At 47.1% G+C, this 26,713-nt stretch overlaps 1 protein-coding gene across 3 annotated transcripts in view; it reads right to left on the minus strand.

Moving 5' to 3' along the window:
• The window catches only part of PBX1 (PBX homeobox 1), a 132,776-nt gene that overhangs the window by 15,043 nt on the left and 91,020 nt on the right, over nt 1–26,713 (minus strand). For all 3 annotated transcript variants that reach the window (XM_005147070.4, XM_034063585.1, XM_034063584.1), the window contains exons 3-6: nt 13,690–13,934; nt 10,678–10,868; nt 9,624–9,759; nt 6,004–6,163 (exon numbers count right to left, since the gene is read on the minus strand). In XM_005147070.4, coding sequence (XP_005147127.4) covers nt 6,004–6,163; nt 9,624–9,759; nt 10,678–10,868; nt 13,690–13,934 — 732 coding nt within the window. The remainder of the gene's footprint in view (nt 1–6,003; nt 6,164–9,623; nt 9,760–10,677; nt 10,869–13,689; nt 13,935–26,713) is intronic.

Genomic DNA, 26,713 nt, shown 5'->3' on the forward strand with positions numbered 1-26,713 from the left:
CAGAACCAGGAATAGCTTATTGTCTGTGCTCACTGTCAACTCTGCCCAACCTGTTCCAGAGATCAATCCCACAGTGCTGCTGCGTAAAATAACGGGGACAAGTCAGAAGGCAGCTGTAACTATCGCCTCCTCTGCTCAGCTGGCAAAGGCCTCCTGTCATTTCCCAACCTCTCAGGTTACTTGCTATTTTAAAAGCAAAAAAACCTAGGGAAATGAGCTGGCAGACTGAGGATAGCCCAACCTGACACTGCTCAACTTGAAGCACGAAAATGGGCACTTTTCACACACATCTCTGGATACTTCCTACTCAGTTTTCTGAACAATCACTTTGACCACTGGTGTAAAAGCAGAGGTCATGAATTAACTGTGGCTTCATACTCCCACAGTGGCTTGAGAACCAAAGGACTTTGCAGCTGCTGCTCGCAAGAAGCAGAGAATATTCTCCTTTTCTTTTACGGTGAGCAGAAACCTTTGAGATCACACAAATGATCAGTGGCAGAGCTGGGAAGAGGACTTGGGAATCCCCGAGCACCTGACAGGGCACTGCTATCACTCTGCCCCCAGCAGAACAACATCCTACCCCACCTTCCCCTACCAAAAGAAAATTGTAACAATGATAACAAATAAAAATGCCATAAAGTTAACTGGTATTTTATGGAAACTAAACAAACCTGCCTGTGAAATTGAGACTAGGAGGGAGGAAATAAAAATAAACAAACAGCCACAAACTCTAGTTCTGAAGAGCACTGGTGTCTTGGAAATCATGAGGAGTGCTGGAGATGTCACTTACAAGATATACACTGCTATTGGCACAGGGTATTTTTGCAATATATGTGCATATCTAAACAGTGAATATGTCTTGTTGCTGATGTGGATGCAAAGATAAATATGCGCATACCAATGGCCCCACATGTATGGATGCATTTGTATCAGAGCCGTAATTGCAGAGAGCCCTTCACGCTGCCACTCTGCTGCTTCAGCACTCTGCTGTCTATGTACTAGCCAGGTATGAAAATTATGATGGCCCAAAGTCTGGGTGACACAGCTAAGAGGGGCTGAGGCACTGGGGTGGGAGAGGGGGCAGGAATGTGAAGAGCCACGAAAATTAAGATTGGTATATTCCACAGAGAACACATCCAAGACTACAAGTCAAACCCTTCAGTTAGAGAAGGCTTCACCATAAATGTAATCTGTCCTCCTGAAGCCTCCACTGTGAACACAGTAAAGGTCTTCAGTGGTCAGAATCTGACTGGGACTCCTTAACGAATAAGAAGTAACAACCATCTTTGAGCTCATGAAGCCAGAAGGAAAGGGCTCTGATCTTGGCATGGAAGTCCCCTGATGCTACTGTGTGCAGACCAAACCCCCCCCCAAAATACCAGAAACCCCAGGACTTTTTATGCTTGTAGCAGTGAGGAACAGCGGATCATTTTCAGCATCCAGATTATCTTATCAAACCAAAGACCTACCACCACTATTCCTTAGTGGCAAATTTCTATCAGGTCATTACCAGCTTCAGAAAGAGAGCTGTAACGTTTAGACAAGCTATGGCAGTCAGATCTTGTTACTGGATGAAATCCTATATCAAAATAATGCCCACAAAGAAGTTTCTTCCATCCCTAACATTTCTGATGAACAAAACCCCCTTCAATTTTGCCTCCAATTCAAAAATCTTCACAAGCTTGTCTGCTGGCATTTTTTGCACCACTTCTCCAGCTCTTCAGAGAATTTAATCTTCTCTAATGTCTTCTCTAGCATTTTGGCAGTCTCTACTTCCACCTCAGATTTTCCAGGACCTCTAGTAAGCCCTTTTCTCTAACATACCTGACAAGTCAAATGGCACCATGGATAAACAGACAGTAATTGTGTTCACTGGAGCTGAAATCAAACCATCCTTATCTGATGTCTCATACCACCTACCACCAATGAGACAGAGATCCAGCACACTGAACCATTTAAGTGAACTGTGGTCATGTATAGAAGGCTCCTAGTTGAAGTCAATGGCAATGACATATAAGCATTGAGAATACCCCCCCTGTAACTTTTTCCCTGTGTTTGTACCATGGGGAACTTGATGGACCATGTAGCTCCTCAGGTGGACAAAGCCACTGAGTTTGAAAGCAGGTCTAAAAGCCAGGGGTGAACTCAGAAGGACATTTGTTCTTTTTCACTTGCTAACCAACACTGAAGATAGTGAGACTATAAGTAGAACAGCTTCTCTGCTGATGCAGGGTCCTCTCCCATGCTGTGCTCTGGACAACTGAATGCCACAAATGGAGGAAGGCAGAGAAGATACAGCCATCAGGCCTGTGCCTGATGACATAAATATACTTCCAGACAGCACAATCCCCTCCATCAGCAGTTTTGCAAGATTTTCACAAAATAAAAGGGTAAGCAGGAAAAAAAACCATTTCAGGACAATTTTGGTTGCTCTGCATGGAAGATTTCACTGGAAGTCATCACCTGCGTGTGGCCCTTGAGGACTCTGGTTAGCAAAAGGGTCTGCCCACATAAAATAACTTTAATTTGCCATGTGTTTTTTGTGCTGAGATTGTCCAGGCAATCAAAGTGAGGATGGGGAGTTGTTAGCCCAAATGAGCCAGACATCTCAGCTTATTTGAACATCTGGCTGATAAAGCCCAACTGTGTGTATTCAGGATGAAAAGGTGTTTGACATTCAGGCCTGGGTGACTGAGGATGGGGGACCCTGCTTTGAACGTGCCAGATGGCTAGACAGATGCAATTCTTGCCCTTGTCAATGTGTGGCCAATCTCTTTGACTGACTGTAGCCATTCACCGATCTCCGGTAACATGGGCATCAATGCAGAGAACAGATGGGCCTGCGCAGCCATGGCAGAAATGAATTTAACTCCTGTCCCAGGTCCCATCACATCCAGTTCCACCTCCTCTTCCAACATCATGACCCTCCAGGGACTACACTGCTGGTCGCTTCTTTCTCATGACCTGTCCTCTGCCTACACTCTTTCTTTCCACATGCCCTACAATGTATTATAACCAGAAGGTCTACAAATTCTCATCAAATCCCATAATTGCTCAGGTTCCTTCCTCAAAAAACTTACAGCGGATGATCTGAAAGAAGTTCATGGTGTAAAAGGAGAAGCATCATCTATCTTAGTCCTTCACCTCTTCATCCACTTCCACATTCTTCCCAGGCCAATTCAGCACATCTGGATGGCTCACAGCCCTCAACAGCATCCTCCAAATTTTTCACAGACAGATATTTCAGACCTAGCATATACAGGTGTGCTTCTTGCTGCTAGCACCTACAGGACAACCTGCAGCAGGGGAGGTCACTCAACTCTGGATAGTCCTGAGGATGTGCCTTTAACCCACAGCCTGACTGAGCTGTTACATCTGCATGGTTCAGCTGGAGAGATCTCAACCTGGGATGCTACTGTTGGACATAAAATCCTAAGGCTATTTCAGTATCCAAATGCACTGTCTCTGCAAGCTGCCCTAGAGACTACTGCAGTGCTGACAGCAAGGCCTCCCTGCTGCTGGATACAGGGAGGATGGTGGGATCTGGGCCAGGTTACAAACACTTCTTGCAGAAGAAGGATCAACATGGCCTGCAAGCTCCCCTCACACTGATGTGCTGCTTTAGAACCACCACATTAGACACCCGAAAAGAAGTCAGTGTTTCTAGAGTGCAGACAAGTGAGCCAGAAAGAGGACCCAGGAGCTCAAGTCTTACTCGTTAATAACAAGACTGTTTGTCCTTCGTTGAAAGCATAGTGTTATCCAGGGATTATCTTAGCTGTTTACTGCAGGGTACTGGCCAATTTATCTTTGAAACAGCTGTCTTACTGCCTGTGGAGAAGGTGAAGAAACAACCTCACACCAGAGCACTATTTAACTGGGCAGGCACTGGGGAAATGCCTCTTCCACTGCATGCAGGCCATACCCAAAGCCATTTAAACGATTTGAAGCTTTTCCCTTGCCATTCCAGACCTTTGGATCTGATCCCAGTATAAGAAAGACGAAAAGAAGGAAAGCTGTGTCTAATCTGATGTGGACTTCAGGACATCATCACAGGCAGTAGGCATCTCCCCTGAACACACACCATTCTGTTCTCTACTCTCCACCTTTTTCTACAGGGGGGTGTCAACATCAAGAGACCCCACCTGAACAGGTATTTCAAGTGAGCTGTTTGGAAAGGACGACATTGTAAAAACTGCAGCTAAATCATCAGCAGTTCAAACAACAGAAGGAAAAGGGGAAAAAAACCCAAACAAAACAAAAATAAAATAATCAAAACAAAACTCCTGCAAACCATCTGTCCCTAGAGAACTCTGCTGCATCCACCAGAGCCTTCTGAGCACCTCAGTCGAGCTGCAGCAGGCAGCCCTGTGCGAGGAGATGCCCCCAGCAGTGTTTCTGACCTGCAACCAAAAGCTGCACCAGCTCTGCTCTAGGTGGCTCTGGGGGCAGACCCTTAGCATGTAAGACATTCCCTGGAAATTAAGAGGTTGTGTGTAGGGACTTCACTGCCCAACTGAATAAGCCTTCTACCACTTGCTTCTGTGCAAGCCATCCATATGAGTGTCTGCAAGGTGTGGATGAGCTCCCCAGCAGAGAGCAATGAACCAACATTTACTACATTAGCTCACAGATAATGGACTGCCTTTGCCTTCCCACTGAGGGACCGGCTTGGGAGACCAGCCAGAGACTCATACCACTGGTTTCTCCCCTTGTATGACCCCTGGGTCTCCATTTTTCACTCAAATCTTCCAGATCTGGGGGTGCTTCTGAGATGTGATTACTCTGCTACCTGCCACAGGCAGGACTGTGCTCACTAGAAAAGCATGCCCTGATAGCAACCAGAATTTGCAGAGTGTACCACTAGTACTCTATCTAACATCTAGGTTCTCCTGCTGCCCACCATCCTCTTTGCTCTTCCACCATTTTCTTCCTCTTAGTAGCCTACCTCACAACAGCAAGAACCACACCCGTATGAAAAGGGTACCATGAGCTGACATCAAGAGTGGCACATTCCCACTCTCCCTCCCACCCCTAAAAAGGAAACAGGCACATAGATATTTACATCGATAACAGAGTACATGGCACGCATGAAGTTCAGGTTTTTTTCCCTCCTTTTCAACAAACCCCAGTTTTGTATTGCTCTTGGCAGCAGAGCACAGCCAGCTGACTGCAGCCCAGGATCATTTTTGGGTCGGCCTTCCTTGTGGCAGGCACCACGCATGAACTAAGCATCGTTCTCTAGCGGAGGAGTTGAAATCTGGGCAAAGTGCTCTGTGCCTTTGACCCTCAAAACAAACAAATGTAAACCACAGCAAATGGGCAGGAAAGGGGGAAAGGGAAGGGAACGACCCAGGGATTTCCCTGGATCGTGCTGACACAGAAAGAAAATAAAACTCAAACAGAGCACACTCTTGCAGATGATCCAGACTTGTCATGTAAGCAATCAAAAGTAACCACAACAGAAACCAAAGATCAACCCAACACAACCCCCAAAGGTCATGAATTAGGACATCCTAAAAATGCTGGGGTTTAGCCATTAGGGCCACTCATGCTTTCAGCCTTAGCAAAATAAAATCATTATGCAACGAGTTCTTAATTCTCCCCCCCCCAAACTGCAAGCAATTCCAGCAACACTTTATGGACCATATTTCTGGTTTTGTGTTTACCATCCATGCATATAACCCCCAAGGTGACATCAGTTACAAGGTCTTATCACATCATTTTCCCAATGAAAATGGAACAGGAAAAGGGAAGAGAAAAAAAAAGAAAAAAGAGGGGGAAAAAGGCAAAGAAAATAAAGTACCCCCCAAAACAACCCCAAAAACCAAATCCCATCTCTGCCTTTTTTTAAAGACCACAAAAGTGAGCCAACCAAAACCAGAAAATAAAAGTTCAAATAACCAGAAGGGGAAAAACAAGAGAGAGATTAGGGGGAGGGGGAGAATGAACAAAAAAACCGAACACTAATGACCCAAAATAAAAAATAAAACAAAAACTAACCAGCTGAATTGGGAGTTGAGGGTGAGTTAGCCTGGCTTCCATGGGCTGACACATTGGTAGCCGTGACAGCCGTTTTGGCAGCATAAATATTGGCTTCCTCTTGAAATTTACCTATGTTCTTCTTGTACCGGATTCTCTTATTTCCAAACCAGTTTGATACCTAGAGCGAGTTTAAGAGAACACAAAGACGTTAATGTTTCAGCTCTGGCAAGTGCAGCTGGGTGAGGAAGGTTGATTAGTTCAGGTTAAGTAGTGAATATTCTTTTTTCCCTCCCACTTTCCTAGCTGTGGAAAGAATCACCTTCTACCTGCGTGTGCTACACCAAGCTCAGAAAAGGTGGTGAGACCCTCTTGGGAGCACTGGTTTGTACAAATATATCTGTTTCCCCTATGAACGGGACATCCACTAAGGGGATGCTCTACAGGAAAAGCTAGAACCACCCCATAAAAATATGAGATGAGTTTAAAAAAAAACTGAGAAAGTCAAATGACTAAAATTGCACAATCTGAAAACTGGTATGTGTCACTTTGGAACTTTTTATTTGCTTCCTCCTCAGTATCCTTTTGACAAGGACAGATGCCCTGATACCCAGCTGCCCCTTCTCTTCCCTTTGGACAGTGTGGCTTTCAGGGAAAACACTGAATGAAATTTACTTAGGCCTGGCTGATGCACAAAAATACCTTGGTGTCACTGAAGCTCTGCTTTTGATCCAACTGAGTGGTATTGGTGCAAAAGGCCAGAAGTGGATGCTCTTCATCTAACTGAACTTGGCTTTGTACAGTTTAGCATGAGCCACTACATAAACCAGGAAGGCCAAGGGAAGGCTAGAGAGGGAGCACAGGGCTCATTCTAAGACCTAACTTTGGTCCCAGGAAACACGCGTGTTCCTTGGAAAGGGGCAGGAGATTGTGTTTGCCCAGAGACCAGCATGGGCCTGACTTCAGTGCCTAGAATTGTGCTGAAAGGGACTAGGGGATTTACTTTAAAAAAATTAAGAACCTGTATGAACTTCTTCACAAGTCATGGGGATGGCTGAAAATTATGGGCCAGATCTGATGGCAGAATGAAACTGTGCAGCCTTGGTCATGCCAGTCCTGGTGAAAGCTGTTTCCCTATGCGTGCAGCAGTACCTCAGAAAGCCCCAAGGAGAGGTCTGAGCAGCGATCCCTGTAGACTGTCAGAGTGATATCCTGGGATCAGAAGTATGAATGTTTGAAAGAAAGGTTGCTTGGTCAACCTGCCAGGTGTCTGAATAAAATACCCCAAAGTTTGCATGTCAGAGATTCAGCACAGTGATAGAATAACTCTGAAGTCTGTGGAACCAGGCTGTGGTATCTGGCCAGAACTGCTTCCCAGGGAAAATGTCAGGGTACCTCCCAAATCACCATAAATTCAGTGTTTCCCAAATCTACTCAGTACCCTGCTGATGATAACTCTGTTCACATGTGGGCACCATTGTCACACAGAACAATTGCAGAGATGTGGGAAATATTCAACATACGGTTGGGGAAACAAATCTCAGCTTCTTTTTTGGCAACACCAAATATAAAGAGCCAGGAGCGTGCCTTCCTACATGCAGCTCTCTAAGCAGAAGACAACTTCCAGTCACTACTGACCTTGTTTGAAAAGGCTCAGCAAGATGAAGAGAATGAGCAAATGACAGAGGACGCTGCAACTCTAATAAAACATCCTAATAAACCACTGGCTGTTCATCCTTGTGATTTTTATCTCATCTTAGGAAAATTGTTTTGGTTTGGGTGTTGATAACTGAAACCCATGTTTTCATTCCTATGATACTTTCTATCTGCAGTGAAACTAGAGCATTCAGCAGCTTCTATGCAGAAATGGCTTCTTCTACCAGTTTACCTGCTACTGAGCTGCAGGTATTCAATCCTGTGCTGCTGCAGAGCAGGAAGAAGAAAATATAAAAGGCAGGGGCTCAGACCAGCACCCAACCCAGATCTCTGAGCGAACATTTCTATGGCACCAGAAGGTGCTGTTTGCAAGGAGCTCAATTCCATTTCTTGGTCCAGCTTTCCCATTACTGACAATGTGCTCCTTCATGAACTTCCCACCTGGCCATCTCTACAACAGCTCTTCCAGCTTCAAATGCTGGAGCCAGTGGGTGAACTATGAGTACCACAGGGAAGGAAGTTGGGATAGATGACCACTACAATTGATCTTCACCTTGAAACTTGTGAAGCAAAGAACCTGCCTACCCCTGTCACCTTTGATTTCAGATAAACTCTGCTTATGACTTCCACAGATTCATATTGTCCCATGTTCCCACTTAGCCTCAGCAAAAGCAGAAACCCAGATGCGTGTTTGTTTCTACCTTCTCTGGATGAAGAAGGAAGGTAGATTCTGAAGATAGGCACAAAGTAGCTTTGATACAGCACAGTCAAAAAATATCCTAAGTGCAGCATTTCTCCGGGCATCTTCTCTTTGCAAGATAAAAGTTGTGTGAACAGAGGAATTAAAAGTAACAGGGAAAGCATCAGGTCAGCTGTAGTTTTACTTGAGCCATTATCTGCTGTTTCTCATTGATAACTCTGGGCAGAATCAATGTTTGGATCTTCTGACCCAGGGGATGCAATTGGAGTCACTCAGCAGGCATTTAACATGGTGACAACACCTACCCTTGGATGCTGTTGTTCCTGCTGAAGGCAGACATGCTCTCACAAGGACACCAGATGCTACTGCTGTCTCCAGTTTACTCAAGTGATGAATAGGCATAGGTCTGGGGCTGGAAAGCGGCCCAAGATGGGGAAAGCAATGGGACCCCCGAGGGTGCACTAAGCTCACAGGAGGACAAGACTATCAAAGGCCATACAGACTGGCTTTCAATCAGAAAGCCTGCCCCAAAAAGAGAGAAAATAAAGAGAGGCTGGCCTGGCCAATGTACAGCTGAACACTTCAAGGACTGACTGCACTCCTCACAAATTCCAGCAGCTCCCAGGTCAAAGCTACAGACCCCAGGAATTACGTGGCTGCCTTGAATGTATGCAAAAACTTCAATTTGGCTTTACTGACCACCTTTCTTTGACGGATAAGTAAGTCAGGGAGATGTCATGTTCTGCAGCACAAGCGTAACAACAGAGAGAAATCACCCTTCTCGAAAGCCCACCCTCCAAGACCACAAACTATAACCATTAGCCTGTTTGACCCAAACCATTCCCATCAGGACCTTGTCCATTATTGCTTATCGAGCAAAATCTGCACAACTCTTTTTACTGCCTTCAAATCCCTTGGCTCAAAGAATGGACTGTCAGCTCAAACAAGCTCTTCTTGCAAGCCAGTTCTGCACTAACTCCCTCAAGAAAAGTCTTTGCCTCTGTGGGTCATGCCACATCATTTCTGTGTTGTTAACACCTTGGCTGCACACACAGCCATCACTCTATGAAGTCTTCATCCCTTCTGAATCTTCTCCCAAGCTCTCCTTTTTCATCAATGGCTTCAAACTGCAAGCCTGCTGTCTCCTTCCCCCTCCACTTACACAAACTTTTGCTAAACTAACTTAGAAATTAAATGCTCAACACTGGACATGACTGACTTGACTGAGTTCTGGAATCTCCTTCACCATGCTAAGGCTTCCCAATAGCAGTAGCCACCTTCTCACCTGTGAGACTGTGATGCCACATTTCTTGGCTAGCTCTTCTTTGGCTTCCTCACTGGGGTAGGGGTTGCTGAGATGGGAATAGAAATACTCATTCAGAATTTCTGTAGCTTGCTTGTTGAAGTTTCGTCTCTTCCGCCTTAGCATGAAGAAAGAAAGGGAAATAGAAGGAAAAGAAATGCAAATCAGTGTCAGGGATCCAGAAACAGGAATGCAATCTTAGACACTCTGACTTTCCTTGCTTCCCTCCTTCCTTCCTCTGCTCCTGGGAGCATGGAGTGCAACAGACTCATAGCCAGGAAGCTTCTCATCTGCACTTTGCTGGCGACTCCTCTCTCGGCACCTTCCACAGCAAATCTCTGTCTCAAATTACTGCTGCATCACAGAAGAGTCTCAAAACGGGCACCCAGCTCCTCCACCTGGGAAGGTGACTCTCAACACCTGGCTGCCCCAGCCAAAGACATCACTTCTACCCTGCAAAGCTCCATACTGAGAAAGCAGTGCTGGGGATATACCCTTGGTGAGGACTGTTCCATTTGCACTTGGGCATTACTTGACTGCTCATCCCCCAGTGTAACCGCCTCTCCTCCCCATCCTGAATTGCAGCCCAAGCCACAGCCTGCATACAACCAGCTTGGGCAGTAAAATAATTCTACAACAAATAAAAAATCTGGGAAAATGGAAACAGAAGGAAAAGAATAGGAACCTAGAGAGGATAGGATGGGCTGGAGGATTAGCTTTCATCCCTAACTGAAATGCACATTTTCATCACAGAGGTTTGTTGCAATATGCCACAGAATTCCATTCTGCCACAGCAAAGCCTGGATGCGCAATTCTCAAGTTACAGCTGGAAGCCTCCACGAGACAGAGGCTGGAAGTCTGGAACTGCTATCCTCTCCCCTGCTGAGCCATAGACAACTAAAGGATAAAGAAACTAAATGGCCTCTGTGCCTCAAGACCAAGAGATATGGTCCTTCATATGCACCTCAAAACACCTCTCCTAGGCTGCGACAACACTGCAGTGGGTGAGGAGAAAGGTTTGGTGGGGTGAACTCACCGTGCATCCAGAAATCGGGAGCGCAAGATCATGACAGCTTCACACGTGCTTTGCTTCAACTGCATCTGGATGGAGCTGAACTTGCGGTGGATGATGCTCACCATCCGCTCTATCTCCTTTGGTGAGATAGGTCGGGTCCGGCTCTGCTCACGCAGCAGGTTCATCACGTGGGTGGTGAATTCATTGCACGCCTGGGATGGCAAGAAAAGCAAAAGAAACCCCAGGATCGGAAGGTCATTCAATAGCATCAAGGACAGTAGAGAGGCAACGCTGCTAAGGAAGAAGATGAAAATGGAGACCTCAATGACTGCGGCCTTTTAGGGCAGACTCAGATCAAGAGTGTGCTGGCTCTCAGGGAATAGAAAGCAGAGGGCATGAGAGACTCCCAGCAGACATGCTGAGAAAGCCAGGAGCCAATTTTGTTGCTCTCAGAGATCATGGATGGAGCTTAGGTACATGAAGTCCTAGGACTCATGTAAAGCATGAAGAAGTCCTAGGCCTCATGTAAAGCATGAAGAAGTCCCAGCCACTGGTTTTCCAGATAGGGCTGGAGGAGCTATAGATGTCTCTCTCTGAGGAGGACCATTAATCTTTTGACCCACCTCCCTTCCCCTGCTGCCCCAGCTGGACCCCAGCACCATGTGTCACAGGAGCAGGTCCCAGACACAGCCCTGCTCTGTGCAATTAGCATATCAGATAAGAAGTAAATAATGACAATTAATTAAAGTTTGAATGAGGCAGGAGCCCTGACAAGTAAGGGCAAGCAGGTAACAATCCCCATCAGTTTGCTGCTGGCACAGCACTGTCTGGCTTTTCCTGCTGTCCCCAGGCTGTGCTGTGAGGACATGGCAGCGAGAAGATTCAAGGGAACAAGGGAGGGATTTTAAGGCTGGATGGAGGTCACTTCATTGCCTCCACCCCTAACTCCTCCATCCTCCAGTTCCCAGCACCAAGCCCTGAAAACCAGGGGGCATTGTTGCACTGATGGTTCAAGAAGCCTTTGGTGCTCCTGGGACATGGGCAGCTACTCTAGGGACAACGTCCACAATTCCCACCCAATGATGGAGAAAAATGGGCTAGCAGGGGAAAGAAACACTGATTCTGTGGACTGTCAATATAGTCTTGACTTACCATCTCCCACCCAACCCTTCCAAGCTGAATCCCCACCCATGGCTTAGACCGGAGGAGATATTCCCAAAGCCAGCAGAGCCCCTCCAATTCATTACCAGCTTCAGCTGACAGCTCCCAGGGTACAAGAGCTCTCAGCTGGGTACCTCTTTGCTCCCAGACACACAAGCAATTTCAGATTGTCTCCTTTAGAGCATTACAGGAAAAACTGCCAGTGAGCACTGTACTGTCACAGCAGCAGCCCAATGCCATGAGAAGCCACTGAGCTCCCCCAGCCTCCAGCAATGGGACTGGAGAAAGGAGGGTAGACGTTGAGGAACCCTGAACCCTGATTTTTTGCAGGACTGTGGGTGATGATACAAGAGATGTGGACCTACACAGACATTTTCAAAGCAACTCAGTGCCAAACCCAACCCCCTCACTGGTTTCTGAGAAGCAAATATGTGGCCCACCTCACTCATGGGGCTGGGGTAAAGGCTTCTCTTACCTGGGTAAATGATGCAGAAACAAAATCAGAAAAGCAAACAAACAAAACGCCTGCCCAAGAGGAGAAAGGAGCAGAAGGTCCTTCCCTGAAGCATGTCCTTGGCTGTGCCAAGGGTTTCTCCTTGGGCTTGGGTGGCAGAGGACATGGGGTATCTCTCCCTGCCTCTTCAGCCTGGGAGCTGAAAGATGAGCCGTGAGACCCTCCTCACTCCTACCCATGTGAGAAGGCTGAAGCTCCCTTATGCCACAGCAGCCCATCTCCATTACCCAAGGGAGTGCTAGCAAAGGCTGACGACAGCCACCAAAGGTCATCCTTCCAACCTGCCCCCTGCCTGCTCCCTGGGCCCTGCCACCTCCTTCTTTTCTAATGCTCTGTCAAAATGCCTTTCATGGTATGACCACACACAGCTTCTCCAACACCAGAGCCCTACCTGGCCACTCTGACTCCAGCTCCAACCCAGGGTTATCTGAGGCAGCTCCACACCTCCCCTGGGTGCAGGTCTGAAGATGCTGACCAGCAGCCTCAGCTTGGTCAGTGTGGTACCTGAAGGGGTGACACATCCCCCAGGCCCACCATGCACCATGCATTCAGTTAGACAGGTATAATGGGAGCTGGGCTGGAGGTTGCTCACAGCCCTATCACATTAGCAGAGATGGTGCTAAACCAGAGACCTGAAGCCCCATCCTGCACCCAAAAAGGAGGGATGCTTTTTTACTTGCACTCCAGTGCAATCTTGGGGTAGAAAGTACATTCATAACAAAGGCAAGCTGTGCAGTGGCGACAGGAGGTCTGCAAAACATCTGGAAGCCTTTGCAAAAAAAATTGGTTTGAACATCAGCCTGCAAAGCTTTTCATGCAATTGTCAGCGTTACCAATAGCTGCATTCATGACCCAAATAGTTTTTTGTTTTGTTTAAGAATAATTTTTCACAATTAAAAAGAAAGTCATTTGGTTTTGTTGTTTTTTTTTCCTCTGGAAAAGGAACTCTTCAAGCAGAAAAAGTATTCAAGGAAGATTTTGATTCAAGCCCTGCTTGGAAAACTGCCTGCACTGAGGCCAGAACCTCAAAGAGGACTCCCACTTCATAGGGCTAATTTTTGGCAAGGTATTAGGGGAGGACTGAAAAGTGAAAGTCAAAGGGGCAACCAATGCCAAGCCTATTCTCGTGCCATGTCCCAGTGCAAAACCCCAAGTCTTCCAACCCTAAAAAAGCATGTTTTCTTTCACTCCAGCACAGTCTGCATTTGCCCATACACTCCTAACAATAGATGTCAGTAGCGATCCAGGCTGTGAACATCCACTCCAGCTGCTTTCCAAGATGCTCATCTCCTGCTCCCACCATCCTACCACCACCACCACTGGGCAGCCCTGCCTTCTTCCACAAAAGAGCCTGTTACCTGCTCGTACTTCTCCAGCTCCGTGTGGTAGATCTGCCGGATCTGGGAGAGTTTGGCTCTGTAGTCAGAGTGCTCCACTGAGTTGTCAGAGCCGGCTCCTCCTGATGCTGCAGCAGCAGCGGCAGCAGCGGCTGAGCCACCTCCTTTTTCGGGGCCTGCTACCCCCTCGGCCAGGAGCATGTTGTCTAACCGCATCAGCTGGGGATCCGTGGGCTCCTCTTCCTGCGCTCCTCGGATGCTCAGCACTGCATGAGACACAAAGCAGAGAGGAAAGCCTGAGTTGTACCCAGGTCTTAACCTGGGGAAAGCGATGTTCATCTAAAAGGGGATGCTCATCCCAGGTTGCTCAGTCCCCATCAACCAAGCTTTTCTTCCTTTAGAAAGGGTACCCCAACAGGCAGTTTGCATTCTGGTTCTCCCAAGTGCTCATCACCAAGCATAGTTCCTCGGCTCTCCAGCCAAGCAGAAGTGACAGGGGTACTGCAGCTTCCTGCTCACTTCCCTGCTTCTTCCCCTCCTTCCTGCAGGGAAGAAGTAGGGCAGAACTGGCAGAGAGCTCACCACAGAAGTAACCCAGAAATCCATGGTTTGTGTTCAAACACACTGCAAAACTGCTATAACTGGTCAAAAAACCAATGAATGTACCCATTGTTGCTGCTAGAAATGATAGGGACTCTATCCAACCCAAGCATAGGCTAGGAAGTTGGGAGTCTCTAAGCCCAGACTTCAGATCACCCAGATAGCCCACACTCTTATGTCACCTAACAAGTAGTTTACAGCTTGATATCGCACCATTTGCATCAGCCATCAAACCCAGATGGGAGAGGAAGGCACACAGATCCCAGAGCTAAACATGCCTCATTTTTTCTATCTTTAAATACAGGCAGAGAGCTTGCAAGGCCATGCTTTTAGCCATACAATGAAAAGGCAAGTAAAAAATGTATGAAATAAATTTTGTTGTTCCAGTCATTCCAGTGAAGTCTAAGCCATGGTAATTAAAGGGGCAACAATAAATTAATCCTCCCGAAGTAACTTTCCAAGGACAGAAATTTCCTCCCCTCTTTGTACTCTCCACATCAGTTACTGCTTCAAGTAAGAGTCCTTCTCCTGTGAGGGCTTTCCTGGAAAAACACATGGGAACACCCTGCCTGCTGGGAATGTCCCAGGTTGGAAGGATGGAGGTGGCCTAAGTGTCCTTGTGTGACATCTCTGCATGCATAGGTGTGCACAGCTGCGAAGTAAATAAAATAAATCCTTGATGAGTGAACAAACAGGCATTTCTTAAGAGAAATTAACTGCATTTCCCCATGTCGCCTGGCACAGGAGCTCAGAGTGCTTTGCAAACATACACACACCCCCCAAGCACATCCAGAGCTGGGTGAGGTGGGGATTTTACTAGAGCCATACCCACTTACACCCAAGATGAATCTGACCCCCCAAATCCACAGCACAAACAAGAGCTAGTCTAAAATTAATTCACAATAGGAAGTAAACTGGAGCAGCTAAAAAATATGGGCAAAACACCAAGTATAGCCTCCCTCACTCTGAAGTAAGTTAAAGACATAGCTATTATCAGTATAAAATGGAAGCAAAAGACCCTGTTGAGCGGTTTAGCTAACACTATAAAGACTTTTTTTAAAGCCTCAAGCTCTGCTGAAATCCTGATTTTTAGGACTCCAGGATTTATTGTTTTGTTGGTTTTTTTTGTGATTTAAACATTCACTGTCAACAAAGGAGCAAAATTCAGGGGGAATGAAAAGATAGATAAAAGCCCAACAACCATACATTTACCAATATGATGAGCTAATGATAAGTAGTTCCATGCTAGAGAGGATTGTTTCTTTACAGAGGGATGGGGGTAGAGTGCCAAATTTGGAGCCGGGTGCAGTTGCTGAGACCCAGAGAGACAGAATCAGCATCTCCCCTCACTGCAGGAGGCTTCCCATGGCACCGCCGGCACCCAGCCACATCCTTCACCGATGAATAAATCTGAGGGGAGAGGTCAGACTTCATCGAGAAAAATGGTTTGAGGTCTGTGGCCCATAAACTGAAACAAGCGGTAAAAGTGGCCAAAATCTTTATGAAGAGGAAAGGTGACAGGCTACAGAGGGGAGGGAAAATTGCTATGAAAATAAAAGATAATAAATTCCTCTTTTTCCAGGAAAAAAAACCCAACCCCAAACAAACCCAAAAGAACCATGCACTACATTAAAGCACATCAAAAGCCCCAACACAAATGGAAAGCAACACAAGTTAAAAAAAAAATTAAAACCCCTCAAATAAACAAATCAAAAGTGGAGTTGCCGAAACAGGCGCATCTGGATTTCAAAAGGAAAATATTTTTAGATTAAAAATCTCAGGAATCATTGACCTGACAGGTAGGCACCAGTGATTAATTAGTTTATGTTTAGAAAGCTGCTTCCTGATGAAAAGCGCTGTATAACCCCTGAGCTTTATTATCGTGCCACACGCACACACCAGCGTGTGCATCCCGAGCATCCAACGGACGTATGTTCCCACAGCAGACACCCAAACCCAGCCGGGAACCGTGTGGAGACGGCCTGGGCTTGTCTGCTCGTTAGGAATAAGGCTAGGGAGTAAACAGATGGAAAGGCCAATGTGTCTTCGCAGAACTGATGCTGCCTATTTATCCCTGGAAGGCTGTGCTCAGCTGAGGGAAAGACAAAATGATTATTTAAAAGCTGCTTTTTTATCTTCCCAATGCTGTCCCTGGCTCCAGCACACCTCTTGCCACGATGCCTGGGATGCTGGGCTCCTTGGAAGCACCAACTCTCTAAAATGCCCCCTGAGATGGGATGTGGCCCCTGCACCTGGAGCCTGGGATGAACCAGTACAGGCAGCGCCCAACCTGCAGTGCCTGCGCAGCCGATTGTGAGTGGCCCTCACTCTCCCCAGAGTGGCCCTCACTCTCCCCACGCTGCTGTTTTCACACCAAATAAATGAAGCAGAATGATCCTCAGCAGTCCGGCAGCAAACCGGAGTCGAGAGGCTGCAGGCATCCTCCTGCCTGTGTCTTGGAATCCCCAGGACCTGACATTTGCGGCTCCCGATTAAAGAAAGGGGGAAATAAAGGAATAACAAAAAGAAAGATAGCGACTGGCAGCTGGGGGGGGGGGGAATTCATGCAGGACTTTCTGTCCTTGGCCGCTTTCCTGCCGGCTTGGCAGCCCCCGGAGCCATGGCAAATGCCGCTAGAGGGGGCTCGGACCTCACAAAGGTCCCCCACTGCCTCAAAATGCATTTTTATAGATTATAAATACATAAATATATATATACACAGATTAAAATACATGTATATGGGTTTATTTTAAATGCAAAGACAAGCCATGCACCTTGTCCCCGTTTGCAATGCTGCAAGACACTGCCTGACTGACCACAGAAGGAAACCGAGGTGCACGGCCATGGCAGGGTCACCATCACCAACGCCAGCAGCAGGAGCAGCTGGGGACCGTGAAGCCACCAGCCTGCAGTCTGCTCATGCCATTAGGGTCACAGAGACCTGTTCCAGCAGTTGAGAAATGGCTCCCAGCTCACCCTCCCACTCCTTCTCCTTCTTGAGGAAGGTATCACAACCATTGTGTGCAGAGAACACTGTCCAGGTCCCAGTACTGGGCTGGCTCAGTGGTGTGGCTGTGGCGCAGGACACCGGGAGACGTGGCAGGATTTGCCTTGGAGAATCAGGCAAGGAGACAAGCCAAAAATAGCTCCTTGGCTCCTTGCCTCTCCTGTGATTCAGGGACACAGGATGGAAACTGCATTGAGTTGCCAAAGCTTTCAGCTGCTCCAAGATGTTTCCCACCAACCTGGGCATCTCTGAGGAGCACCTGCAGAGCAGCCAGCTTCACACTCAAATAAGATGGGCAACCAGCACCCCACATGAGTCTGTGTCCTCACACTAAAGTACCTGTGCCTGGTGTCCCCACATGCCAGGGTGTCCACACAGCCTGACATACAGCCAGGGTGGGGGCAGAGAGCAGGAGAAACAGCCTTTGCCAGACATGGTGCTGGCAAGGCCTTTGAAAGAGACTGCACCCTGCAGTTGTCCTGGAGCTGTGAAGACACCCAAGAAATCCACAAAAGTGGATACCAGACTCCTCCTGCTCCTCTATACCACCATCCCCTCCCTTATTCACTCCATTTTCCTGAGAGCATTTTTCCAAAGGGACCTAAGAAGCCAGCTCAGTGCAACAGCTGAGCACCGAGCCACTTCTCCAAGGCCACCCCAAAATTCTTCAGCTTAGCAACAATTCACTCTCCACCCCTTCCAAACCCTCCAGATGAGAGGTGCACAGTCAATACAGGCAGAATAACATCCTGAAAGTAATCAAACATAATGAATGTGATGGCAGCTGCTTACCAGGAGACTGTGGCTCAGCAGTGACAAGAGAAAAGGATGCTCAAACCTCCAAGCTCTACTTTTCTTCTAGAAAGGGCAATTTTTCCTACTGTGATCAGCTTCCTCAAGCTGAGGAGATACAGGAAGCAGGGGCTTGTCCCAGACAGACTCCCAGCATGGGATATATCCACTCACAAGGGTATGTAGGCTGTGGTGGTACAATATTCCCCACCATTTCTAATCCTCAAGTCTCCTGTCATGCATGTGCAAGAGCCCATTCCCAGTTATGCATCAGCCAGGACTTCTGAGATGGAAGCCGAAGGCCAAGCAGAAGACACCAGAGGAGGCAAACGTAAGGTGAAGCAGTGGGAAAAGCCTCTTCAGGGATGCAGTGGGGACACCTTGGAAGATGACAACACATTGAAAGACAAGAAGCCAACCTAGGTTTGTGATGATGAAAGAAGATATTCCCCAGAACTGGTGTGGCCTTTGGTTCCTCAGCTCTCCACTGACTTCAGCAGTCAAAAGCGTGGTCCTGTGAAATTTGCTGAGACTGCCTGGTTAAGATCCCCTCCATCTACATCAGTGGGCAGTTCCTCTACAGCTGTTTGCTGACACCACCAACCAAGGACTGGTCCCAGTAGCTGGACATCTAAACAAATCCACCATAAAACAAAACTTGCTGTGTGGTTTTAATGAATATGGGAGGAGTGCTTGCCCCTGCTGCCCAAGCTGGGCTGTGTCTGGACGGGTTTTCTCATGATTGTTTCTGCCCATTCCCAACTTGCTGAACTGCCTTTCCAGGGGGACATTTTAAAGAAGAAGGAAATTTCAAGTAAATGATTGCAACTTATCAAAAATAATGTGCTACTTAGCATCAGAGACAAGCATCCTGGCAGGCAGAAATGGAAAGCAGTGCTGGAGCAGATGGGAGTAATTAGGTTGTGATTTTCAGAAGGGTTTTCTTTCCTGCCTCCACTGTGCCTAAGATGTATTGGGGGGGGGGGGGGAACAACCCACCCAGCAACAGTTTCAAGAGGCAGACAATTCCTCTGCCAGGCTGTGAGCTGGCCTTTGGTGCACCTTTCCCATTGAGAAACCAGGGACGCCCAGCATGGTAATGCCACTGGTGGGCCACTGCTGGCTGCTCTCACTGTCCTCTTGGCACAGCCACATGCAGGGCAAGATGCCTCCTTCCCCACCAAGGTGCTCTTCTGCCACCAAATCAGACACCTCACCTGTGTACTGGATAAACAAGGTCTAGCCCAGATCCCTTCCTGGACCAGTGTGTGCCCCTGGAGGGTGCTACGGACAATGACGGCATAGCAGCTCCTTCCCAGGCACCCCAAAACTCCTGTGCATGTAGCACATGTAGCACGCAGCCAGGCTTTAAAACACATACTGAACATAAGCCCTCTTCAGACCTTTTTCAATTTAATCACCATCTACAATATTTGCTTGGACTTGTGGAGACCCAGCTTCAGGAGTCACACAAGCTCACCAGTTTTCTTTAAACAAGATATTTTTATACCTCTGGGTCTAAAACAACACCCAGCATACAGAGGGACAGCCATGATGCCAACAAATGTCCCTGCTAATAAGACCAGTAATTAATTACATAATTTTAAGCAGATCTCAATATTCCCTTGAGCCTAAGTCTACATTTGTGGACACTGAAGTTCAATAGCACTGGATTTGGTACAAAAATACTCCCATCTGCCTCTTGTTTGAGGACAGTTAGGCATTAAGTGGCTTGCAGCTGGCTGGCTGCATCCTCCTTGTACTCATATGCGTAGTCACAACCAAGTCAGGACGGTTGGGGTTTGCTTCCTTGGCTGATCCATGATGGCATGGGCTTGAGCTGCTCTTTCCAAGGTTTCTTTGTGCAGGAAAGCTCCCAGGCCCCATTCACCTACCTAAACTCCTGTCTTTTTTCCTGTGAAGGTGTATTCACAGCCTACTTTCTTTTCCAACAGCAGCTCCTTCCCCCGCAGGAAAATCCCAGTGGATTGGATCTTGTCTTTGAACACAAAATCACCTTCAAGACCCTGTGCTCATAAGAAATAAACTCTCAGAGCTTTGTGGAAGCTACTAAAGCACCTCCGTCTGTGTCTTCACAGGGTCATTTCAAGGGTCCATGTGACAGCAATTCAATGTCTTCTCAGTAAAGTCCACCTTAAATGGGTATCAACAATCGTAGTAACCAAGGTGCAGCACTTCAATGTTAAGTAATCACAGGGAGTTTGAAACCTTGGTTCACCATGTTTACAGAAAGCCACTGAGAAAATCAACATCAAAACACAAATACCTATTTCCAACATCAGTGGAAGCTGGAATTTCCAAATACGCTGACATACACCCTTCCAGGATGCGGGAATTAAGAGAAGTTGTGTTTTTTCCTTACAACTGACATAAAAGTTCCTCTTCTCACTCCAACCTTTCCAAATCTTACAAATGGATGAACAGATTTTTGTTCAGATTTTCCAAAACAGGCTGCCGTGAGATGAGGCATGGGAAATTTCAGCTAGCAAAACGACTTTATGTGCATCTACTTATTTATTTATTTCCCAGAAAAAGGAGGAATATTGTGAAATTGATGGGCTGTTTCTGTCACCAATTTTCATAGTCTAAAGCCATAAACCAAACAAAAAAATTCCAGCAACAAATCAAGAGAGATTCTTGTACCCATAACCATTGCAAAGCTACCCTGGACCCTCACAAACCCACCTCCTCTCCCAGCACGGGAGTGTCCATAAGGGCTGTTTGGAATAAAAGGATTGAAACTATTTTGTGAGAGATGATCTTAAAGGTAAAATGTACCTTCAGCTCATAAAGCACGCAAAACTGTGATATGAACTCCCACAGAGATGGGAGCAAGTCACATCAGTTCAGAGTAATGGCCCATCTAGACCCAGAGGCCAACTTCAGTCACGGCCAAAAAGGCCTAGTGGAGACCCAACCAAGGCCATGACCAACAGCAGAAACATCAGATTTTCAAGGCAGTGGCACTTCCCCAGCACGCTCTTACCCAAAACCAGTTTTGTGAACTCGCATTGAAACCCAAATTCATATCAATCAAAACTGTTTCCTGAATCAAAACCAAAATCTTATCCTCCCATTTCATGTTATCATTTTCCCCCTTCGTCTTTTTTTTTAAGTAGAACTTTACCTCGAGTGCATAACAACCAAACTGATTTAAAAACCAGTAACTTCCCACCCTTCTGGGGTGGAAGAGTCTAAATTATTTGCTGAATCCAACCCACATGAAAAAATTAGTCTTAATTACCCTCAAACCACAATTCTGGGGTTGGAAATGGGAGAAGGGAATTTAGCACATGCCAGAAAGTTTCTCGGCTCCCAGCAGCAGCTCTCCATCACTTCAAGAAGATGCAGCTTGCATGTGCCATGGAAGTTACAGAAGAGAAACACATACTTCATAGTGCTGGCAAAGAGTCTGCCCCAGTTTTCTCCTAACCCCATGCCAAATGCCAAGTGGGTTTTCATAGTGAGTGAGGATCTGGCAGCAAAATAATCAAAAGGTCTGGAAAATTATCACTAACACACTGGGGTGGGAAAAAATTCCTCCCCAAACTAGAAAATTATCTAAAATAGACACAAAAATACGGCACAACCGTTGTAGTGATAACTGAAAACCAGATTCCCTGGGAACTGTGATCCCCCCACCACCACCCCACCCCCCCCCCCCGGAAGCTGAATGAACACAGATAAGCTCTTCTTTCCAGTCCTTCCCTGCATCCTGCTCCTGCCGACCAGTTTAGCTGGGCTAGTAACCAGTCCAAGTACAGAAACTTCTGACCCTGTCCCTGCCTGCCCAGCTTTTGCTACATTATGGTCAAATGAAGCATTGCAGATCAAATTTAAACATTTTCTGTTTTTCTCTTCACTTGCTGATGCCACAAGCTGTGTCTATTCATGGGTGCTTCACTGCAGGCTGTTGGTCAACTCCCATCGGCTTTGGCAGCAAAACTCTCAGCTGTAATTTCTGGGGCAAGCAGCATGCAGAAGCCAGAGCTGATTGCACCACAAACACTGAACAGGAGCAGTTTAGTGGCTGAAAGCAGGCTGGAAGTGCTTGCAAACATGAAAAACAAACCAACCAAAGCCAAATGCGCCACCGGTGGACAGATCACTTCCTCCCTTCCCAGTTACAGCAGCTTCAAGCCCACCTTTGCTATGTCCCATGGAGCAGTAAACCCTCACAACTCATTCTACTTAATCTTCACCTCCCTCAGTAATGCTACAAACAACCCATCAGCCCAGAGCCAAACTCTGGGTGCTGAGGGGTCAACCCTCTCTTAATGGCACTCTTCCCTTGGAAGAGCTCGAATTAATTTTGATTGCACACAGGTCCCCTCCCCATCCCACTGAACACCTCAAATATCCCCAGGCCAGGCTCATGGTCTGGCCACAAAGCAGGCTAACACTGGGGATGAATGCTGAAGAGGGCTGCAGCAATCCCACATTCAGTTTATCTCACAGAGCAGTTTTTCCTCTTCCTAAGCAGGGCAGGATTAGCAGGCACCAGTTACAGCTGTGAAGCGTAATCAATCCCTTATCTGCATAGGCAAGCCCAGCACATCTCAAATTCTCCAGCCGCAGGGACCACACTGTAAGGGAGAGATTGTCTGTGGCCATCCACCCTCCTCCATCTCACCCCAGCCTTCACAGCAGGCAGGGGTTGGTGACCGGGACCGACCTCTAGCTGCTCAGAGCAGCAGCTGCAGGAGGCAAAAGGAAAGCAGAATGAGACTGAATACTGCTCTGCTGCTGAGCCAGACTTGAGCAAAAAGAGGTAACCCAGCTAACTGACCATGGGCTGACTTGGCTCAGGGGAGCAGCATCTTAGCACAGGGAAAAGCCAGTAGTTGCAATGGCAAATTAGCAGTGGAGAGGAGACGGATAACACAAGCATGCATATGTGACCCCATTCTCACACCTCTTGGAGAGTGTTTGGCACATTTTCCAATCCCAGATTGTGATACAGGGCAAAAGAATCAGATTTTGCTATTGTGATGACAAAAACAAGTGGTTAAACACAGGGCTCTGCCTCAGTGCTTCCAAAGGCAGCACCTGCTGTGCCAGGACCTCACCTTCTCATGGAGTTTGGGTGGTGGACCAGAGTCTGTTCTGCAGCACCAAGAGAGCAAATTGTCACTGAGGGGCAAAGTAAGCCATCGTCCTTATCCTAGGAGATGGCTCAGACCTGGCACTGGTCATGCCTGGCGACACATCCCAGTCTGGAACATGGAGGGGAAGTGGGGCTCCCTAAACCTGCATGAACAAATCAGCAAACAAAAGATAGGATTGCTCCCAGGACAGGTTTAGCCATAAACACATGCCTTCCTACAGCCAGTTGGGCTGGGATCTGTGAGATGCTTTGCATATGAATTCTCCTTGCTGAAAAGAAAGGGTCCTTTGAATGAGCTGAATCTGTTAATGAGAAGCCAGGGCCTCCAGAGCCCCTCTGAGGACAAGGGTCCCAATTCGACTGCCCCAGGCCAAGCCCTGAAATCCGAGAACAAACAAAGAGAGGTTTTCGCCCAGAAGGAAGCTGCTTTTCCAGCTTGCTCCCCTCTCATGAAAGGTCATCTCCCCTGGACACACAGCGCCTGCGATCTGCTGCTCAATGCACAAAGCAGACAGGACAAGGAAGTCATAGGTGAAAAGACTGGCAAAAGACCAAGCTGAAATGCTGTCTTTCAGATTCCTTTCTCCTGCCTTCTTTCAAAAAAGATGACCTGTGAGCCTCCATCCAAGGGAAGCTGGTTTAGAGCTCATTAGATAGCAACATCCCACTCAAATCTCAGGTTTGCTAAAGAATTTGAGGATACCCACTGCCCATCACACAGGCAAGAGCACTGCTCTGTTGCCAAGTTTGATGGCCTTGCCATGGGCTAGATTCGTGATTTTATGCAATGTAGGAGAGATTTTCCAGGTCTCAGAGCCAAGTCATTGTATAAAATTAACTGTTGTTTTACTCCCTTTCTCCCTCACAAAGGGGGCAGTGCTGAACCATAAGTGACATCTTTACCAAAAGGTGGTGACAGACACGTAAGAGCCTCCCACTGCAAAGTGCCCTGGGCCATGTCCTCTCCCTTCACTGCCAAGGGACCTCCTTGGCACGCTCTCTGCCCAGAACCGTGTTCCCATGAAAAGGTTGAAGTAAGCTATATGCCTATGATACATGCAAGTCCAAAACACAAAAAGCAACCATAACCAACTGTATCAGAAAACTCATCCCAACTCCTCTAGTAGAGCCACCTTTTAGATATAACATATAAGCCACTGGGCAAATTCAGGCACCTTCTTTGAGTGATGGCCTGTATTGGGACAGTATTAGGCCACTTCACAGTGTTATAGATGTAACCTCAATGACAGGACCAGAGCCAGCCTCCCTGGAGCCCATATGCATGTCACCCCAGTGTGTTTCTGAAGTACCACAGCTCTCATGGACTAAATGTTCCTCTAACTCCTTGCAGACGTTCCTTACACATAAGGTCTTTCTCTCTATGCTTTACACAGATTACACCAAAGCCTACCTGAATGCTCCTCTTCCATCTGCTTGGTTTCGAAGCTTGCCCCACTCCCGGCACTACAGAGAGGTCAAATCTATCCAAGCCTAGATGGTCCATCAAGCTCCCATGGCTAAGACATGCTATCTTGAACCCAACCCTGCTGGGATTCAATGATCTCAGGCAAATAAATGAGCACGGTTTTTACACAATGCTCAGTCCCTCACACTACCGTGCCGACCTGCGGAGCCTGGCTTCAAACCTGGTCCTTGAGCGTGCCAGACAAAGCCCAACTATTTGAAAGGCAACAGCCGGTCGGCAGTGTTTTAAGGCCAGAGAACAGCTCTGAATGTTCAGTTCCTTTTTTAAATAGAGGCCCCTTCTGTAAACGATCTGTTTGGACAGGAGGGAGAGTGCTGCAAGAGTCCAAGAGCTTGTGAAATAGGATCAGCTGCCTTCATTCCCACTCCATTCAAAACACATGGGGGGAAGAAAGAAACCCAAAACTGGCAAGGCAAGAGGGGAGGAAAGAGCCCCTGCACCTTCGTGCTGCTGGAAGGGTGTGAGACACCAGAGAAAAAGGGAAAAACAATTAAAAATGATCAATTAGGGGCATTTCTGTTTTGTGGCATCTGCATGTGTTTAATTATAATCCATGCAAGAAGTTGCTGAGACAGATTTCCATGCTCTGTGGTGGTGGTGTAATGGGATCTGTCTCTGCCTCTGCCTTGGACAACCCTGCTCAGGACTTTACTACCAAGCTTACCCTCACTGTTCAGCAGCACCCTCAAGCAGAGGAGGGCTCTCGCCCAGCCCTACAGCACTAGCCAGACAGAGGGCTGGCTGCACAGCTCCCCACTGCTCCTGTGAGAGAGAGGCCCCGGCCATAAACAGAGAGAAGATTAAAAAGGGAGAAAGAAGAAAAAATCTTTGCCCGACTCCGGCTGCGCCCCAGATCAAAGATCATCTCCAGCAAGGCCATCTGGTCCTTGTAAATGTAAAACCAAATTGAAAGCCCTGCCCTCACCTCCTCTGACTCCCTCGGCAATATTGCTTTTACCGTCCGGGAATGGTGAAGGAGCTTGCAAAAGGCATCTGTATGTAATATAGAGCCCCCGTGCAGCTGGGCTATAGGTTAGTGACCCCCCTTTTTATTAATCATGAAGCAGAGCTAAATGTTTTCTTTGGAGCTCCAGGAGCCTTGTTGTTCCCAGGGGTTTTAGGAAGAGCTCATAGCAGCAACGCCAGAATGGATGAGGACTGTTCTGCATCCCCATCACTCCTTTCTCACTAAAGACCAGATTGTCACCTCTGTCCTAGTTTAGAAAAGGATGCACCAGGAGCAGAAGACATCCCCACCATCCCAGCAGGGTCCTGACCATTATGAAAGCCATGCAGCACCCTCCTTCCCCAGCTTAAGCAGGTTTCTGCTACCACTGCTCCCTGTCTGAGATGCAAAAGGGGATGCAGAGGCCAGCAAATAAACAGAGAGAAAGAGGAGGACTGAACTGAGTATTTCCAAAAGGGGTATACAATGCATCTGAGCCAAAAACAACTTGTGAAAAACCCCATCATTGCCAACCCAAACACTCCAGACATGACTTGAAAGGCAGGTGGGATCTGCTATCAAGAGGAGAAAGCTACAACGGAGACATCGCAGGCAAAGAGAAGGCAGCTTGAGGAATTCCTACCCATCAAGCTTTATTGTGTTATTTCAACTAAGCAGAGACAAAAAGACAAATCTCAGCTCCCTACTTTCATTTATAATTGAACCCAGTCCAGAAGGATGGAGCAAGTACCATCTGTAATGCAGAGTGCATTAGCAGCCGGCAGAATGAAATATTCAAATTACTGTAGGCTACCTCGCATTTCAATGACAGGGTTACAAAAACCTGACTTGTAAGTAGAGATTGGACTGGAAGAACAGAAAGTTTGTTTTTCCAATGCATGAATTAACCTAACAAAATGTTACTTTCAAGGAAAAAAAAAAAAGCAAGCATTTGCATGGGTAATTCTGCAACATATTCCAACAGGCTCATGAGGAAGAAAATATTATCCCATTTAGCCATCCTAATTGATATATTGTCCAGGGAGATGAAGAAACTCAGGGAAAAAAAAAACCTTTTTCCTTTTG

The sequence above is a fragment of the Melopsittacus undulatus genome, chromosome 6, assembly GCF_012275295.1.
Source record: "Melopsittacus undulatus isolate bMelUnd1 chromosome 6, bMelUnd1.mat.Z, whole genome shotgun sequence".
Taxonomy (NCBI): domain Eukaryota; kingdom Metazoa; phylum Chordata; class Aves; order Psittaciformes; family Psittaculidae; genus Melopsittacus; species Melopsittacus undulatus.